Here is a 17,965-nt window from a genome sequence, read left to right as displayed (position 1 = left end):
TCTTCTCCTCTATATCTTGATAATTGTCTCACAAAAAAGCGCCAACGAAATCAAATTGCGGCTGTGTGATCGGATTTTGAGTGAGATCGATTGTGCTCCGCGCGTAAGCTGGAAATATGTTCGAATCAATCACAAAGCTAGTCGCGAGATTAAGCTTCACGGCGATCGCCCGCCTCCTTTATTGATCAGCGATGCTTTGGCGCTCACTGAAATTCGCGGCACGGCTTTTCGGGGCGAGCGATTGGAGATTAGGAGGCTAATGCGCGGATAGCTAACGGTGCGGAGAGCACCGAGGGATAAATCAGCAGTTTTAGGAGCTATTACTACTACAGTAAAGCAGGCATAGAGCCCGGTATAATCTCGGTGAGTCCAGATCTCGGTGTTAAAGAGAGAACCCGAATCGAAATGTTGCTTCCACATTAATCCTGCAAATTCCGAAGAGATGAGTGAAGAAACTCTATGCTATCATTTCACTTTGACTACATTAACAATTTAATATTTCTACGTAGTTGCAATTGAATAAGTTAAATAATTAATACCTTACTCGTTTAAGAAGTATTATCGAAAGCATCAATCTATCTACCGTTCCTTTCATTTTATCTATATTTGTAGGACATTCTATTATTAAATTTATAGTTTTTCCATCGATTGTGTCTCATTAACCACAATATTTACTTAAATCAAAATTCTTTTATTTCAATAGAATAATCAATTATTTTCAATTTAAAAGCTAAAGTGTTTTAAAAAATATATATTTCTCTTGATTTGAGATATTTAATATAAACATATTAAATATATTTTTCTTCAATGTAATATGTTAAGTTCTTTTATTAGTCCTTCATGTCTGATGGAATTCGTAGGGTCAATACGGATTCTACTATTCTACAAAATCCGTTGATCTACAGGAATAATTTCGATTAGGGGAAACTGGAAGAAAAGTCGTGAAATATGGAAACCATTAAAGCGTGTTTCGCGTCGGCGTTAACACTTAGCTTCACTTTGTCTAGATGACGGTGACGCTTTCCATCAACGTAACCAACCGCCTCGTCGCTTGTATTATAAATATCCCGCCCGCGTGCACAAAGCGACCACGATTGTATAAAGTGCACGCGATTATGGCATATCCGTGCTACGTGGACGAAATCGCGCGAATATCGCGAGCGAGATTTTCCGGAAAAATTTGATGGCGCAATATTGCCGCGGAAAGGGCAGTAAAAATAAATTGACGTCTGGAAAGAGGTTCGGGGCGGTTGAATACTGAGCTGCCGTCGCGAGCTTATTTCGCCCCGCTTCTCTGTACGTATCTGTACTCCCTCAATACTTCTTTCTCCCTTTCTCAGTACATCAGTGGAGGGTGAATCGAGTGGCGCAGCAAAAAATTATATTAAACAGTCCTCTCTCAGATCTTTGCGTGATTTGCTATCATACATTCTCTGTTAAGGGGATATTTTAATTTAAAAGGTCCCAAAAAAGAGAATTTTTTGGAATTTTTTGTAGGAAGATAAAAATCGAATATTATATTCTGTGTGTTCTTTTTTAAAAATATATCTTTTGTCTAAATGATAAAAATGCTCTTCTTTTGTATGTGATTTCTGGTTTCACTAGGAGCTCACATAAAAAAACGCATACGAACAATGTAAGTGATTATGACTCTCCTAGATATTTAAAATGCAAAACCAAAAAATCTTCCTATTCAAAAAAAGTTTGAATTCAAGAGAAGCAGTTATTATTTGACCTAGAACTAAACCAACATTATCATTTGTATAAAATGGTGGTATATTTATTTTTATATTTATTTTTATATTTATTTTTTATTAGAAAATTTTAATTTTTCCTCAAAGTGTTGTATATGTTTTATTAAAAAAGAAATAAATTAATAAATATATAATGTTTGTTCCAGGAGAGCCAGAATCACTTACGCCCGTATACGTTTTTATTTGCGAATTCCTAGTTATCAGGACAAAAGAAGAGTGTTTTCGTCACTTAGACAATAAAAATATATTTTTTAAATAAGACTTGAAAAACATATAAAGTTTAATGTTATTCGATTTTTTCATTTTCCTACAAAAAAATTACAAAAAAGTACCTTCTCCTGCGATAGAAGACAGATGAATTTATAAAAGAAAAAGATAAAAAAAGATATTGTCACCTCAATTAACTGATTCTACCTTCTCCTTTCAAAACACTCTTCGAGAGGAGATTATACAGATTATACTCGAAGAATTCGTAAAGCATGGTGCGTGAGTCAAAATCGTAGCGAAATGCTGAACGTCGTATTCAATTTGATTCCTCGTTGTGCCATCAGCGTCGGCTCGACGCGTGTTCCCATCGCTCGGATTTACATAAGTGACTTATGGTCAGCGAGCACTACCCCCATGATGGGCAGGGTCGCTCGGCTATCTTTGATGCGACATTCGCACGGGGATTCAAATGAGGGACGGTCGTTATGAGAACCCGTGTGGAATATCATACGAAAGTATCCAGTTTCGTCATTCGCGCAGATATTCGCGGACGCACACGTTTGTGAGAAAGCGAGTGATGCCAGTTCCCTCGGGGGTGTTCTTCTCTCCTCTTCTCCTCTCAACGACTCCTGACGCTTCGATTTTTAGGCGACGATCGATCGAATTAATTGCTATCCTTCTTTTCTCATATTAATGTCGTTTCGTGATTCCAACTAACAAGGCGTGATTCAATTGGAAACGCAACAATTGAAAATTCATTAGCAGCGTCATTGTAACGGAATACACATCCCCACGGGCGATAATAATCGACTGTCGATGTTACGCGACCGTTCGATTAATTAACTCGACAATATTTCCCTAATAGGACGGTTTGCGGCTCTCGATTAGCTGGCGAAGTTGTGTTCATTAAATGCAGAAAATCCATTTCCGGCCCCGTACCGATTTCTCCTCGTTGCGAAGGGAGAGATTCACCCCTTTGCCAGGTGCGCTTGTCCGATTTCATCCTGCATGTTTTGCAAATTATATTAATTCCGCGTTACAGATAACGCTTTTAGGCTCAACATGTTCAAGATAAAATAACGCGGCGTCGGCGAAATTTTTGCAACAATGCATGGTGCGCGACGTTCGCGATCGTAGATTTCATTTCAAGATTATGAATCCCCTATCAGTCGCCACGGCGAGTGCAACCGGACATGTAATGCGCGCGCGTGCGCGAATGCTGCGTATGTGATACGCTCAAAATTCACGCACGAACGCTGCCGATTTTTCACGTTTAATTAGCCGTCACCGCATAACGACTACATCAGCCAGCTTGATACGGGGAGATCTATCGTGCGTTATGACTCGTCTGACAGCGACAGGGAGGCGCGATTTCTTCATACATATACACGGTGTCTCCGATTTCCACTTCGTTTCATTTCACCCATGGATTCTTGGAGCGATTTAAAAGCGACTTTTCTATCGGCAAACCGTGCGCGTCTAGTGATATCATCGCGGTTCACCTTTCCCTAACGATAACGGCGTCTTCGTGTGTCTGAGAGAAAAAATCGCTCCCAATTTGTCAGGAGAATCCGCACACTGAAGCAACCGGCTCGGGATCTACGCGCGACACTCTATACATCGCACGAAGCGTATGAATAATCGTTAATTAATTCCAGGCACGACACGAGCAAAACGAGTCGCCGCCGGCGAGAAAGCACAGCGCGCCTTATATTTCCAATTTTTCACGCGCATATGTACGAGCATAATAAATACCGGGCGCGGCGGTTACCTCCGGGTGACGCGAAGTGCATGGCAAACGCGGGAGCAGAGGCGTTCCTTTTATTTCCGCGGCGAACGCCGGAGTCCCTTCGCGGGGCAAGCGTTTCATCCGCCGCGGCAAAACGTGGAAACGGTTCTCTATCACGAGTCAGAAACATTTTATCAGATAAAGTCACGCTATCGGTCTCGGCAGATAAGGGAACGGTGACAGCGCGACGATGACACACGACGCCCGTGCTTTCGGAAGAGTACGTGTCGCTCCGGCCATTTCTCTCCTTTCGCTCCCCATCGGCTGTGTAATTTTTATCTCCATCACCGTCTCGAGTGGAAGGTAGCTAAAGTGAGTAGAAAAATGTTGTCGTTATTGATTATTGCAAAATACCACGCACAGTCCAAAGGAAACTCGCATGGATCACGTGGTGAACGTTATTTCGACATATATTGCGAAATCGGTTGTTGTTACATGTTGTGTTGTTACGTGTGAATAGCTTAGAACACTATCGACGAACTCAGCAATTTATAAAGTTCTCTTTGAATGCAAACGCAATTTGAAATGGATTTGTATTAAATCGCTCGTTGTTTGCGCCATACCTCGTTTATTTGAACCGCGCGTCATTTAGATACGGTTTTGTTGATTACGTGTGTGTGTGCGCGCGCACACGCTTGAACACATCGGCGTTGTGAAATATGAAATGCCGTTTTCGTAACTGTTATTATCGGGTACAAAATTCAAGACTTGAACGCGATATCGCGGCGCACTTGACCAAACAATCGCGAATTCGTATCTGAACGCGCGCGAGCACACTCACGTTCTCATTTGTCCTAATCCTATTTGCACTTTAGCCACAAGCCCGCTTCGCTTCTCTCTCTCTCTCTCTCTCTCTCTCTCTCTCTCTCTCTCTCTCTCTCCTAAGTCTCCCCCATTATTTTATATTGAATTGCACATAAATCTTCATAGCAAAGGAACAAGCTCGCGCACGCTCCATGTACGCGAGTCGGCGAAGAAGAGAAATAGAAAGGTGGAAAAAGAGAGAGAGAGAGAAAGAGATAGCGTACATGTAATTTCTCTTCATCTTCTCGCGGTGCCGGAGAGCGAGGAGACTCTTCTTTCGGTACTCCACTCGAGTAGATCCGTCTCAATCACGACCTCGCGGAAACAGTAAAGAGGACAGCCCCGAACCGTAGCACTAAATAACCGTTCTCGCCGATAGGTCATGGACACGCTGTACCCGAATCTCCACGAGCGCTTCAAGACTGAGGGTCTCTGCGCTATCTGCCTCATGGAGACGGAGCTGACGCCCAGGTACTCGTGTGTTAACGGCCACACCATGTGCCACCGTTGCAAGCCTTACTACTACGCCTGTCCCACGTGTCGGATGCCGTTGAATGTGGAAATACTGCCGCCGCAGGTGGACGCGCCCCCGCCGACGCATTTGATGTCGCACCCGATGCCGCCGCAACCCATGCCGCGCCATCGTGTCGACTACAGTCCCAGCGCACCGTCCCTAACGGGCAACTTTCTGGAGCACGAGAGAACAACTTGGCAGCCACCGACACCGTCAGAGGACCAGCGGCTCAGGTCGTGCTCGTATTCTCATCTGGGATGCTGGGTGAAGGTGCCTGAGCACCTGCAGGTTCTTCACGAGTCGAGGTAAGAGCGTCGTTTGTTTCACTGTTGTTTTATACGGAAAATTGTGTGATGTATCGATAGAATTGGTCAACAGTAGAGTAGAGTAATATTGCGTTAGACGAGCATCGAGCGTCGAATGATGATAGGGTAGGCGGAAATGACGCGCGATGAGCCCTGACTAGCGCGGTTCAGCCATCGCTTCTACAGCAACTCCACGCGCAATATCAAGTGCGATAATTCACCAGTCTTCTTTAATTGATAACTAAAATCTTTACGTGGTTATTTGTAAAATGGTAAAGGAATTTTTTGTTCAGTTCGGTCTAATCTACACATACACGAAATGAGTATATGTAATCATCAAACCCCCTGTATAAATGATTTCATAGTTTCTAGCGTTTTTGAGGTTTTTGAAGATTATTTTTTTTACAGTTTTAACGGTTAATTTCTTTAATGTGAACGAATGTTAGTTTCAATAATGTTGCTATTGAGTCAAAAGGATTCACTTCAATTACAGCTACTGACCAATTCTGTGGATTCAACAGCATTTTGTTCCCGCGTACATCTTCATCTGTCGAAAACATCTTTGTCCGCGAGTTATTTGGCAATGTTAGTATTTTAATTGTAACGTTAGATGTCAATTTCGGCCGCATCTGGAGGAAGAACATCTACCGACGGACCTTCCGCACCTTCACGACGATTTGGTCGAGTGCCCATACTCAGTGGCGGGATGTAAGGTCCGCACAGTGCCATGGAGACGTGACATTCACGAAAACTTTTGCATCTACAAGGACAAGTTCCACGGCGTAGACGACATCAGCGAGGGTCTGGCGTGCGCGACGTTCGTCGATAGCGATTACGACGGCGATCCCGAGCAATTGGTGGAGTGCAAGTTTCGGCGTTACGGTTGCATGGTGAGAATGCCGAGGAGGCGTAAACCCATGCATGAACAGAAATGTAACTACAGAAGCTATCACACAGACGACGAGTCCGATTGCATCTGGGTGCCGTCGGAATTGGATCCTGAGGAGCAAGTGGAATGCAGATGGTCCGCGAACGGCTGCCAGGTGAGACCGAAACGTTGTCGCAAGCAGATACACGAGGACAAGTGCAATTACAGGATGGAAGAGTGTGCCTACAAGGATTACGGCTGTGACGCCATGTTTATACCGGCCAGAAAATACGCTCACGAGAGAACCTGCTCATACGCCAATTGAGTTCATGATAATTGAGCGAGATAATTACTCTCACACTGGGATACATGCATATCACGGACGTGCAATAGAAAATAAAATACTTTCCTTCATGGATAAAAAAATTTAGTGGAGTCAACCAAATTTCTGATGAAATACGAACAAATCTGAAATTTCAGTGGAAGCAGCTAGAATTCTATTAACGTTAACAAAATTTTTGATTGATTTTAACATAATTCTAATAACTTCAATCGAAATTTTCTGGTACATACCTTACAGAAAATTTGGTTAAGATAGTTTAAGTTAAGTTGGGTTGGGTTAAGATAAATTTAAGAAAATTTTTTTAAGAAAATTTGGTTGTACCAACCAAACGGTTTTCCCGTGTTATTTAATTGTCTAGTTGGTAGGAAGTACGAAGGAAAAGAAACGATCACATGATCAATGGGTCTTCTCTTTCTTTCGCTATGTTTCACTCTCGGTTTTGTTTCTCTTACATCGTCTCCTCCTAAAGAACTGTGTGACAGAAAAGGCATTCATCTTGGCCATAGATATAGTAAGGACTGAGTCTACTTAACAGCGAAGATCAGATAGAAAAGAACAGAAAATCTGGACATGAAGACACGTGGAAGAGCCACTCTGACAGGTGCGAAAAGACCAATCCACGTGCCTAATCGTTACGTTACACAGCACGCTGTCTGTACGAATCTACGTACTCTCTGTCGCGACTTAGACTGTCGTTGTCAATAAATCGAACGAGTCCAGTGATCCCGTAAAATCCGTGCCAAACTGCGGGCCGGGCCAAACACATCGCGATAACGACAATTAACAACAACAAAGCGGATCTTCACCGTCGAGGTGGGACGAAAGCCATTAACAGCGATTTCCAAGAACGCGGGATAATGCGGAAGAGGATTATTTGCTCTCTCTCTCTCTCTCTCTCTCTCTCTCGCTACTCTCGATCCCATTCCGGCGCGAGATAGTGAAACTTGCGCCTGTCGTTCGGGGGATCATCTTGGGCATGATCGCCGGGAATGAGGGAGTGATGGCGTGGCTGGGATATCCAACACCTGCAGGCTAATGGTGGACCTCCCTGTGCGCGCCCACGATCTCGCCGTCGCTCGACAAAACGACACCCACACGCGCTTATAGCGCCCATTTGTAACGTCGGCGCGTGCAAGGGGCGGCAGTGGAATCCATTTCGATGCGCGATTACAGACGGTGGATACTGGCAGCTTGAGGTGTTAGTCTCAAAGTCAATAAAACATGGTTTCGAGCGATATCCAGCGCGAATTATGCAATTTTATATCTTATCTCATTCGTCAAGGTTCTCCCCCAATCTCTCGCCGCGGAACTCTTAATTAGTGACGTCAGAGGCGAGATGTACGATAAAAATGCTTGCAAAATACGTTGAAGTAAAAAGATATGCATAAAAATGACGCGTTCGATCGGGTACAGTTGTAAAACAAACGACACGTTTTCCTTTTGTTCCAACAATCAATGAATTAGCGTGATACGCAACCTTTTTTCTATCTTTTCTCGTGATTTCGTCACGTTAATTTTACAATTATTTATTGATTGTTAGAACAAAAGTGTTCTAACAATCAATTATTTTGCACATCTGCTCGATCAATTACAAGTAACACCTTGTGGATACATTTTTTATTTCTACGTATATTGCCAGAATTTTTAGCGTGCATTTTCTCGCTTCTAACGTCACAAATTACCGCGGCAGGGAAATAGCAATCTTAATTGTCAGTGAAGCAAATCGCGTCATTCGCATTAACGGAAATAGGATGGTAAATTATTATTGGGTTTTGAAAAACGCTTTTATCTAATTACAAAAATTATAAAATAGTTTTTTGTCGTGATACTATCATTGTTGCGACACATGTAGTAAATAATTGTCAGCAGGAGACACGTTTACTTCCAATACGATGTATAATACAATCAGTAAAAGTTCAACGTCTGCAAACAAAAGGTGCAAACAAAACTTGGGATCTATTTTTTGTGCCATGGAAATCTCAGTAAGTCCCACGGGGTTGAAGGCGTATACACCTTCGTCCCTACTAGATAAATATCGAATGGACTGTAGCGCGAAAAACTCTTGTCCGTCCGCGACGTAAGCGTTCCATCATCTCGGCAGGTCAGAACTTTAACGTTTGGAGGTGACCTCTGACTGATGGACAAAGGGGTGCAGGAACTGTTTTACATAGTAAATATCAAGAAGGACCTCAGCCTTTGACCAATGCATGCCTTAAAGAGGATGCCGCATCATGTCGAAATTCAAAGTCGTACAAAGGGAAGAAAGAGAAGAGAGAGAAAAGCATCAGTAGAGAGAAAAAGAGAGAGAGAAGCATCGGTAAATTGTGTCCGGATCAGGAAACAATCGATGTGACTCTTATTCAAGGCAATATCACCCCTCGGTGTCTACCCTTTACCTTCTCTAATTGCGTTTCAGACCATTCGCTGATTTTTAATTAAACCGATTCACAAAAAGATTGCGTGGCTTAAAGAAGATATTTCATGCCGTCACTTTCATTTCAAACATCTACTGTTATTTAAATACTTGATTGATGCGCATAAATTTATAAATCATGCAGTTACGTATCATAACAAATATATCCCTTCCCACTAGAAAATGGTAATTCATATTTGATGTCATGTGTATATAAGTACGGACGTATGTATGTATTCATGGGAAATTTGAAAATTACATCAAACGAAAAGTTCTCGAAAGTCAAAGTTGTAACGTAATAAGCTGTGGAAGACAGATAGTTTGATTTTTAAAGGTGTTTCGCTGTTTCAGCATGCGAAATGGATTAAGTTCTTGTTATGGTGAAACTACCATAAAAGATCGAGCGATCTTTATGCACTGAATTATATTTTTTCTCGAAGTAATCCTGACATCGTAGAAAATGTTTCAAATATTACTGTATAGAATTACTAGCTGAATAACGCGCATGTAGTGTTGTTCTAGTTATGCAAAATTGAGATATAATTTATTTCCCAACGTGACACGAGCGCACAACCTCATATCTCTTCCAAATTGCAATATAACAGAATCGAAAAAGTACGTTAAGCTTCATGAATAACGAAAAAGTGATTTTTGCTTCTTTTTTCTTTTAACAAATTGCAAAAGTGCGACACCACATTAATATACAAATGTGTCATTTCCATGTAAAACAGCGGGGCGGAAGGAAAAGTTGACGACGGACAAGAGGCGATTATCGGACGAAAGTTAATGGCTTTTTTTCATTAAATTTTCTCCGCATAAATTAATAAGTCGATCAGAGATGATGAAAGATAAGAAGGCGCTCGTCATTTTTAAGAAGCTCGTTGATAAGCAGAATATAGACGCGGACACAACGAGGCTACAACCCGCTGATGGTGGGGTTGAGCAAAGGGACGGAAAGAGGAGATGCGAGTAAATTGCACCCCTGGGGACAAGCCTGACGAGTGGCGCGAAGGACGCAACAAGCCAGAAGTCAGCCAACTTTAATTAAGACAGCGTTGCAGACTAGATGTAGACACGGAGTTTCTATATAAGAAACTCGAACTCTTGTGAAATTTCTTTGTTACTTGTGAATAGCAGGATACGTTAAAAACAATGAGGGAGAAAGAGGAAAATGTAAAGCGTTATTGTGCCAAAATCTTTATGATGTATTACTGATGATCTTTATGATGAATTTACTGATGTACCTACCGCTTACAAAAACGTCGATCTCTTCTTAGAAAAATATGGAAAATACAGAAGAAAATATCGGTGATCTGACCTCTGTCGTTTCTTTTGTATATACTCTTTAATTAAAAATACTCTTTAATTAAAAATCTAATGAGGCATTTGAAATTTAATGAAGATTGCAGTTTTGTTATTTATTTGCCCTGATTAAAATTTCCCTTTGAAACTTCTCGATTATTTCTCGATTATTTCTCTAATTTCTTTTAATTGTTTATACTTTGAGGACTAGTTTCTGCTAAGAAAAATTAGCTTCGAATTGATGAAAGAAGAATTTATAGTTAAGAGGTGATATCCAAGGGTTAAGACGACATCAATCTGACAGTCTTGCGACTAGAGGCGTCTTGATCTAGCGCTTCCACGGTTGTTGATCAACGATGTCCAACACGTGTGCTCGTAAAACATACACACCCGATAGCAGAAGGTTTAGGAGCTTGTGTTCCCACGTAAATACCTCAAAAATAGCACCGTTCGCATCTCTTGACAGCCGCTGTATCGTGCTGTACACGCGAGCTCCATAATTCACGTTAACGTTACTTGCCGGCCGCAAGGGAAAGAAGACCGACCGGCCGATCGTATCTCAATTTCGTCACGATATAACTACCGGGACATCGATGTAACGAACAAATCCGTGTAACCGTTTCCGATCGGAACATCTGATCGCGCGGCACGTACGCGATTATTATCGTCGGATGGGACGCGATCACCGCCGGGAGTAAGCTTGCGGAAGAGATAAAGATTTACGGCGAGTAAACATCCGTCATCGGATCGAGTGAGAAATCCGGTGCTGATCGCAGAACGCTGCTATCGTATCCGGGGGATGATCTTTATATAATTAGCAAGGATATTGTTTATATTTCGCACGCGGCTAGTATACTAGACACAACATGTTGCACGTTTTTGCAAAATTATGAAATGGAGGTAATCCAGGAATGGAAACAGTCCAGAAATGAGGGCAGTGAAGGTGATTGGAGATTGGAGATAGAGATTATAGAGATGGAGAATGAGCAAGAAAGAGAGAGAGAGATATTAGAGTTTCGTTGTGTTTTTTGGTCTTATAGTTGTTAATATTATAGTTAATATTTATTGCGCACACACACACACTAAATGGAACGCCTCTATTTTACTTCTAATTATCGTAAAAATTACGTTAAAATTATATTTATTTTTTATAAAGCTGGACTATATACTGGAATTAGTATAATTATATTAATAATAGTATAATTATTATAAAAATAATAAATTTGATAATCTATTTGATATATATTTAACCTGATATATAATTATATAATAATATAAAAAACATCCAAGCAATTACAATAATTTTGTAAAAACTGCATAAAATGTTTAAACAAACATATCGTAGTTTTACTTATAACTCTATGCGGTCGAATATTATAAAATGTTATTGTAAGTTTTATATATTCTCCATGCACATTATGATCTAATCATTCTTATCGAAATTAATACAAGTCAACGTCGTATCAACAATTTCTCAGTGACGCGATCATAAAAAGAGAGAGTCTCCGAAAATATTCTACGACTGGTAATTAGTACTACAATCTTGTTGCAACGCACGTTCTTGCAATAAATGATTTCTACGTTCCGTGGTCGGGACGACAAACTTCTCCCTGTACCAGATTAAAATTCTTAATACAACCCTTTCAGACTGCGAGGGGGTAGGAGAATGAATGAGGGAGTGCATTCACGAACGGTGGAAGAAGCGGCCGAAGAAGAGGTGCGTCTCGAGGAAAAAGCGAATTTAATGAAACGAGAAAAACCCCGGTGACGGTGTATTTGTAATGCAAATACCGGACCGACGCGCTCCCGAAGGGACGAAAAATGAAAGGCTCGAAACAGGCGGGAACGAAATCGAGCGTCCCATCGCTCTCGCTAATCCGATTCCGAATTCTTCGCCGTCCGTCCGCCCGTTCACTCGCTCATGGAATCACGTTCCCGACGCTGTAAACTTGGCAAAAAAACGAAGAAAATCCCAATTTCCCCTTTCTTAATTACCTCGGGGACTCGGGCGATTCGCGGAAACCACGATACGTCTCGAATGCTTATTACCCGAAAACCTCGGCTCGGTCTGACATTGTCAACAAACAAATTCGCTCATGTTCGTTCAAACTCCTTTGATACGTTGAATATCACCGTGTTTCCAACATGGGGTGTGGCACTCATCATACGAGGAAATGCGGCAAAGAGGAGTACCAACGTCGAGAGGATTGAAGGAATCATTATTTACCGAAAGTCGACTATTGTCCTCTTCGATGGGCGCATTGTCGAATTAAAGGCTTTTGTGACGGAGAATGCCAGGGGCTAGCAAAGCGCTTGTCTTCGTCTCCGTTCATCTAATGCTTCGCTCACTTCTCCCTCTCTCTCTCTTTCTCTCTGTCTCTCTCTCTCTTTCTCTCTCTCTCTGGCGGTTCGGTGTGTCCCCCTAGCCAATCGCGCCGACAGTCGCAAATGAAAGCACTTTTCCGCCGAATAGACAAAATAAATCGAGTCGCGCATGACAATGCCGATAATTTCGCAACAATACGCGCTCGCTCGGTGTACGCACGAATAAATACGCGCTCGCAGGAAACGCGCGTGAAAAACGGACGGACGAGTTCGGTAGGGTTGCGTTTCTGTCGCGTGTCTTCTCCAAACAACGTGGCGATTGTGCGAGAATGAAGAGATAATAAAACGTAGCAAAACATTTATCGCGCTGATGATTAGTTCATTTTCTTATAAGGGGAACAACTCACATACACACACAACTGCTGCTATAGTTATTCAAGTAATATAAAAGATTCTGGAATACGGGATATATCGCTATTAAGACGATGTCACAAATAAATAATAAATAATTAAAAAAGGAAGAGTCTGAAAGCAAGAAACCCGAATAGCAATAAAAGGTACAAGATGCAAAGAACCTTTACATCAATTCAAGTGTTTGTTCAAAAGAACAAAAAGAAAAGCGCTAGCCCCGAACAGAAGGGGCAATGCAACGCAATGATTTATCGGTGATAATTAAAGGGTCGAACGTCACCGCCGGCTGTGTATCGATGACCAACGGCCGGTGCGTGAGACTCGTATTAATAGGCTGTTTTAATATCCACCGCGAACACCACCCATCAATTCTGATCCTAAAGGATCCGTCGAACAAACGCGCGAAAATTTATCAACGATATTATGCAAACAAATCGCGAAATGCGCAACGTATGCGGAATCCGATTAACAGAGGGAAGAGAGGTGGAGGGAGATAGAGAGGGCAGACATGGATTTATGGATGCACCGGGCCTTTTTATTGTCTTCTCTGGCCGTACACCGAAGCACTCTGGCGTCGCGGTAAATTTCAGCCGTAATTGGCAATCCTCTCTGGCAAAGGAAAAAATTGCGAAGATGGAAACTGCTATTTACCAGTTGAGTTTCAGCGATGCGCGTGTAACGTTTCGTCGTGAGTCACCTCCTCCTCGAGAGTGGAAACACTCGGAATCCATCTCGTCGCAAACGGACAAGCATGTCGAAACCCCACCTCCCTTCCTCCCTCGCGACTTTGCTCTCGAGTTTGCGGAAATATCGAGAAAAGTTAGATAGGATATGGTTACGATGATGTAGAAAAAGGGGGACTTTTTAATGGCGCACGCAGGTGTCGGAATCCCTATCGACGTTAAGCTGTACTTAATGCTTCATCTCTCAGCGCGCCACTCCCTGTGGAACACACAACCTTCCTTATTTTCCCCGGTGCAAGTACTCATCCTCACGGCCGCAATCTCCTTTCCTTAATTGCTACGAAGAGAACGTGGTAATAAAGGAAGGAAGAAAAACGGTCGCCCTCGACGTAATACACCTGAAAAGACTACTTACGTGACTTCAAGTCGCTTGCTCGCTTTACCCCATTTACGACGATCGGATAGAAGCTAAATTGCTCCGCTGTTTCTTTGACCGGCCTCTTCGTAAATAAGATTGACACGAAACGCTGTTGTAATTATCTCTTTTTTGTTTTACAAACAACCTATTCTGATATCTTTTTCATTGCGATGACTTTCGAACTAACTCGCTTTCGCCAGGTCATTGTGAGCGTCCAACGCGCGCGTTCAACACTCTCGCGAGAGTGATCACGCGATACTGCTCCCATCCAAGCCATCTTTATCGCGCGCCAACCTAACGAATCATCTCAGGCGAGGTCGAGCTCCTCGAGATCTCCTTTACTACCCTCGAAATCCCCGGGAGCCACTACCGCCGGCGGTAAAATCCAGCGCCTCGATATCCACTTCTGAACTGCAGGAAAAATGGGAAGCGTGAGGTGCGTGGCCGCGCAACATCGGGAGATAATATACGAGCGTAGCGCGAGTCTGCGCGCAAAACTTGATGTAGAGACCTCTCTTGAAAAGTGGCTGTCCTTGCTGGTACCACCAGCAGTTTCTGTCATGATTTACAGGTAAGGGCGACGTCGGGCATCCCGACGGTTCTCAGTGCGGTTCTCGTCGGGGATTGCCTATCGTGCGGAGAAACGATGTCGGGCGTATACTACCAAGCACCCTTAACCGTTTTCGAGCATTCTCTAGTGTTTACGCGAAAGCTTCGCTCGCGAGTACACGGTACGATTGCGCTCCGTGAGGGGTAATGAGAGATCGATCCGTTTTGTCGATGGATAAGATGTTTCTTCTGTAAACGCGATTATACGTGGCAACTGAAATACAGAATGAGGTAATAATTATTATTACCTTGGGTATCTTCGAAACAAGAGACAAGATTGGTCTTCAGATCAACTAAATCATAAAAACATATTTGGTTGGATTGACTACATTTGTGATGAAATATAAACGAATCAGAAATTCTGGTTGAATTTACCAAAATTCTATTCAAATAAGATTTCTAGTCAATTTAAACAGAATTCTGGTAATTTCCACCGGAAATTCTAACTCGTTCATACTTCCCCAGAGAGATTTGGTTACTTCAACAAATGTTTTCTTTTTTTCGTGAAAGATAAAACACAATTATTAATATTTGTCTTAGTCATTGATATTTTTGAATCTGTTTTTTCTTGCGACCAGCATTGCACTTAAACTTCTTGTCTGCATTCTATGACTCCAAAAGACAATCTTTTAATTGGCTTCACGACTAAAACTGCGAACAAACGCTGTTGATTGCAAGGAAAATCAGGTCTTTCGAGAATGCCAATGACTATAAATATCAATAATTGGGTATTTCACCCTACTCCACCCAGGAAAATGCGTTATCACCATAAGATTCTCTTCTCCAAGTAAAGTAGTCTAAAAAATCTGAAGATTATCACTGATTCTTGCTTCAAAGATATTCTGGATACTTCAAAGATATTAAAGTGGTAATAGTTATTGCCTCTCGCGACATTGCAGAGAAAAATATTCGCGATTAAATAAACGCGCATAGTCGACACAAAAGGGACGCGGATAAATGCTTGTTAATTTCGAGCCTCGATTGTTTGAAATGACGCTTGCGCTTCGTGCGTCACACTTTCCAGTTCCACATTTCTGTCTGTGGTTTCGTCCTCTCGCAATCCTCCGCCCCGTCGAGCGAGCCAGATAAAACGTTTCGAATTTCAAGATACGACGTCCGTCGTCCGTCATGGCAGCAGATCCGCTCTTTCCGGCCGCAAGTTGGTGGCGAGTTGAGCGGTGGCCGCGCTCTCGGATGGCCGCTGGAGAGTCATCTACGTTGGTAATTTTCCGACAGTTCCCGTCGTCTCCGGACTCGTCGAGGCTCCGAAACTTTCTCGGGAGCTACGACGACTTCGGCAACGGCGACGTACATATGTATCGGGCATACATATGTATGTGACGACGGACAGTACACGAGCCCACAGATCCGTCGTCTTCGTCGTATTCTTTGCCCCTCTGTCCTCGAAAACAGGTCCTCCCGACGTTCGAACGATCGGGGCGAACGGCAAGGAAACAAAAGAAACGACCCATCGCCGATGTGAATCTTTTTTCTCTCTCCCCCATCGGATTCGCGGGGCGCTTTATTGAGTTCTAACGTGATCGCGTAGGAGCGAGACACAGAGGAACGGCCTGTAATCTCGTTTTCACGAACTGATACGAGAGCCTTTAAATTCGCCGCGAAAACGAGACGGAGGTACGACCCAAACGCACCTGTGCCACAGCTGCTCCCATCAGCGTGTCAATCTGTCGTTGCGATGAGCGCTTTTATCCGTCAACGAGTGGAAGAAGCGCACACCCTCGCGCAGTCATGGATACGTCTGGGACTTCCTAAGTAGAGAGACGTTTGCGGAATAAACGCGTCGGATTTTACATATTGATGCGTCGGGATTGTCAAATGGCAGCGAAGTTTGCGAAGTGCGACGGGATGCCGTTCAAGAGACGTGCGGATCGATCAGTTACCCCAGCCACCTCCGATTTCATCCATGCCACACCCGAAAAGGTTCGCGTTTTCGCGCGTTATTCGATAATTCTTGACACTGAACGGGAGAAGCGATAGACCGCCGGCGCCTTTTCATCGCGACGCATTAGTCGCGCGGGCTTTGACGAACCAATTAAATAAATGGTCGTAAATTGTAGCCTCGGCGATGAGGACGACGGCGCGGCGCAAACGAAAGCGCCTCCATTAAGGGCTACAGCGCCATTCGCCCTTCCCGCCTTACTCCTCTTTCGGCGGGATGACGTTGGAAGCCACTCGCAGCCCTCGCCTCGACGTCGTTGTCGTCGCCGACGTTACAGGAATCACATTGGATCTACAAAGGGTTGACAGAAGACTTTCATCAATGCATACGACGCCTCCATTGTTCTTCCTATAAGATTGATCCTGCGCGGCACCCCACGTTTACCCCGTGGAATCACCGGCTGAAGGATGTTGTAAAACGATACAGCCCCCCTTTCGGCGGCTGAAGGGAGACCGGGAAGAGCGATAATAGAAACACCGTGTTGAAGGATATTAAGTTTCTCCTGCCGGAATATCGCCGATACGAGGGACACGTTCCCGTCGATTTGTTACCTGGGGTGCCACGTCGACTCCCGCTCTTTTTCCGAAACGAGCGAACGTAGCCATGATTTTAATGTCCGGCTCACGGGGAATTCCGCTGAACGATTGTTATCAGTGATAATACACGGCGCGCCAACGTAGTAACTCGTAGTAACCCGTTCACGTACCGTGAGAGAACGCTCTCGCGAGAATAAAACAACGGCGAAGATACATGAACGTACAATCGTGACGTACGTTCAGTAGTTTAAGATGAATCTCCGACATAGCTGAAGGCTCCGCGAGAAGAATATAAAAAACGTAGAGGAGATCGGGGCTAGAAGTCACGGATCAGTTGTCACCAAACTTATATCTTATGTAACAAATGGAGTAACATATTCTTTTCTATAGTACAGTACTTTTCTATTTGTACCATGTTGGGGGAGGGGAGATATACGAGATAACTTGTATCAAAAGTATTGCATGTACAAACATTTTTTCTAAGTTGGACACAATGAGTAAATTTCTTTTGTTCCTGTTCTTATTAATCCGTTCTTTTTAGAACTTCTAGTTCCAATTTCTCTTTAATTTTAAGAAATGTTATGGGTTTAGCTAATTTTTACTGTATTTAGTTACTGTACTTAATTATTATATATATACATACATATATATATATATATAACAATAGTTCTAAAGAAATAGTTGATTTTACTGATTAAGTGCGCTTCGAGAACTTAGCGCACCT

At 43.0% G+C, this 17,965-nt stretch overlaps 2 protein-coding genes across 2 annotated transcripts in view; one reads left to right on the top strand and one right to left on the bottom strand.

Annotated features, from left to right (window-relative positions):
* LOC116851081 (splicing factor, arginine/serine-rich 19-like) overlaps window positions 1-17,965 on the bottom strand; it is a 164,387-nt gene that overhangs the window by 101,209 nt on the left and 45,213 nt on the right. The gene's annotated exons all lie outside the window — the stretch shown is intronic.
* On the top strand, window positions 3,782-10,398 carry LOC116851084. The gene is made up of 3 exons (XM_032830124.1): window positions 3,782-4,062; window positions 4,934-5,373; window positions 5,984-10,398. Exons 2-3 carry the CDS (start codon window positions 4,937-4,939, stop codon window positions 6,564-6,566), a joined length of 1,020 nt encoding a protein of 339 aa, XP_032686015.1. The 5' UTR covers window positions 3,782-4,062; window positions 4,934-4,936; the 3' UTR covers window positions 6,567-10,398.

The sequence above is a fragment of the Odontomachus brunneus genome, unplaced genomic scaffold, assembly GCF_010583005.1.
Source record: "Odontomachus brunneus isolate Ranch 3 - 2012 unplaced genomic scaffold, Obru_v1 Obru_scaffold_165, whole genome shotgun sequence".
In the NCBI taxonomy this organism is placed as follows: domain Eukaryota; kingdom Metazoa; phylum Arthropoda; class Insecta; order Hymenoptera; family Formicidae; genus Odontomachus; species Odontomachus brunneus.
Note: the sequence above shows the minus strand (reverse complement) of the source record. Positions and strands in the feature narration are given on the sequence as shown.